The sequence below is a fragment of the Myotis brandtii genome, unplaced genomic scaffold (assembly GCF_000412655.1).
Source record: "Myotis brandtii unplaced genomic scaffold, ASM41265v1 scaffold247, whole genome shotgun sequence".
In the NCBI taxonomy this organism is placed as follows: Eukaryota; Metazoa; Chordata; class Mammalia; order Chiroptera; family Vespertilionidae; genus Myotis; species Myotis brandtii.
The window spans coordinates 2276357-2277237 of NW_005359352.1; the positions used below are offsets into that span (position 1 = coordinate 2276357).

General features: G+C 54.9%; 1 protein-coding gene across 1 annotated transcript in view; it reads right to left on the minus strand.

The window, feature by feature from the left end:
* ALLC (allantoicase) overlaps nt 1-881 on the minus strand; it is a 14844-nt gene that overhangs the window by 9336 nt on the left and 4627 nt on the right. Inside the window, exon 7 of the mRNA XM_014540540.1 lies at nt 811-862. Within this exon, the coding sequence (XP_014396026.1) occupies nt 811-862 (52 nt within the window). The remainder of the gene's footprint in view (nt 1-810; nt 863-881) is intronic.

Genomic DNA, 881 nt, shown 5'->3' on the forward strand with positions numbered 1-881 from the left:
GGGGTGGGGCCACAACATTAGTCACAAAGAAACAGAATTTCCGGAGGATGAGGCCCAGAAATCAGGATTTTAAAAAGATTCCCAGGTGACTCTAATGCGCAGCCAAGGTGGAGAACCGCTGCCCTGGATGATTCTCAGGAAGGAGCCGCCGGAATGGGGATGCGGACGTTCGAGTACAATCCTGGGCCCTGCCCGGCCAGCGTGGCTCAGTGGTTGAGCACTTACCTATGAACCAAGAGGTCACGGGTTCACCCTGGCTGGTGTTGCTCAGTGGATAGAGCGTCAGCCGGCCAGCAGACTGAAGGGTCCCGGGTTCGATTCCGGTCAAGGATGGGTACCTCGGTTGTGGGCTCGATCCCCTGTCCTGGTCAGGGCAAGTGTGGGAGGCAACCAATGGATGAGTCTCTCTAACATCGATGTTTCTCTCTCTCTGTCTCGCCCCTCTCTCCACTCTCTCTAAAAATCAATGGGAAATACCCTCAGGTGAGGATGGACAAAAAGAGGTCACGGTTCCGGTCGGGGCCCAGGCCCGGTGCGGGCTCATCCCCACTGGGGGGCGTCAGGAGGCAGCGAATCCATGATTCCCTCTTATCATTGATGTTTCTATCTCTCTCCCTCTCCCTTCCTCTCTGAAATCAATAAAAAAAATTTAAAAAACCAAGAATGTGCCAAAACAAAGTCCCAAACTATTCGTTTTATTAAAGTCATCAGGCAGCAAGTTCCCGTGTCAAATTCCCGTAAAAGTACTTTACGAGTCAGTTTCTGCGTTTCGCTCCGAGGGCGGCACGGGCAGGGGGTGGGTCCGTGCACCTGTGAGGGGCACTGCCCTCAAGCCCACGGCCACGCCTTCCCTCTGGCGCCGCTGCACAAGCCACGCAGGA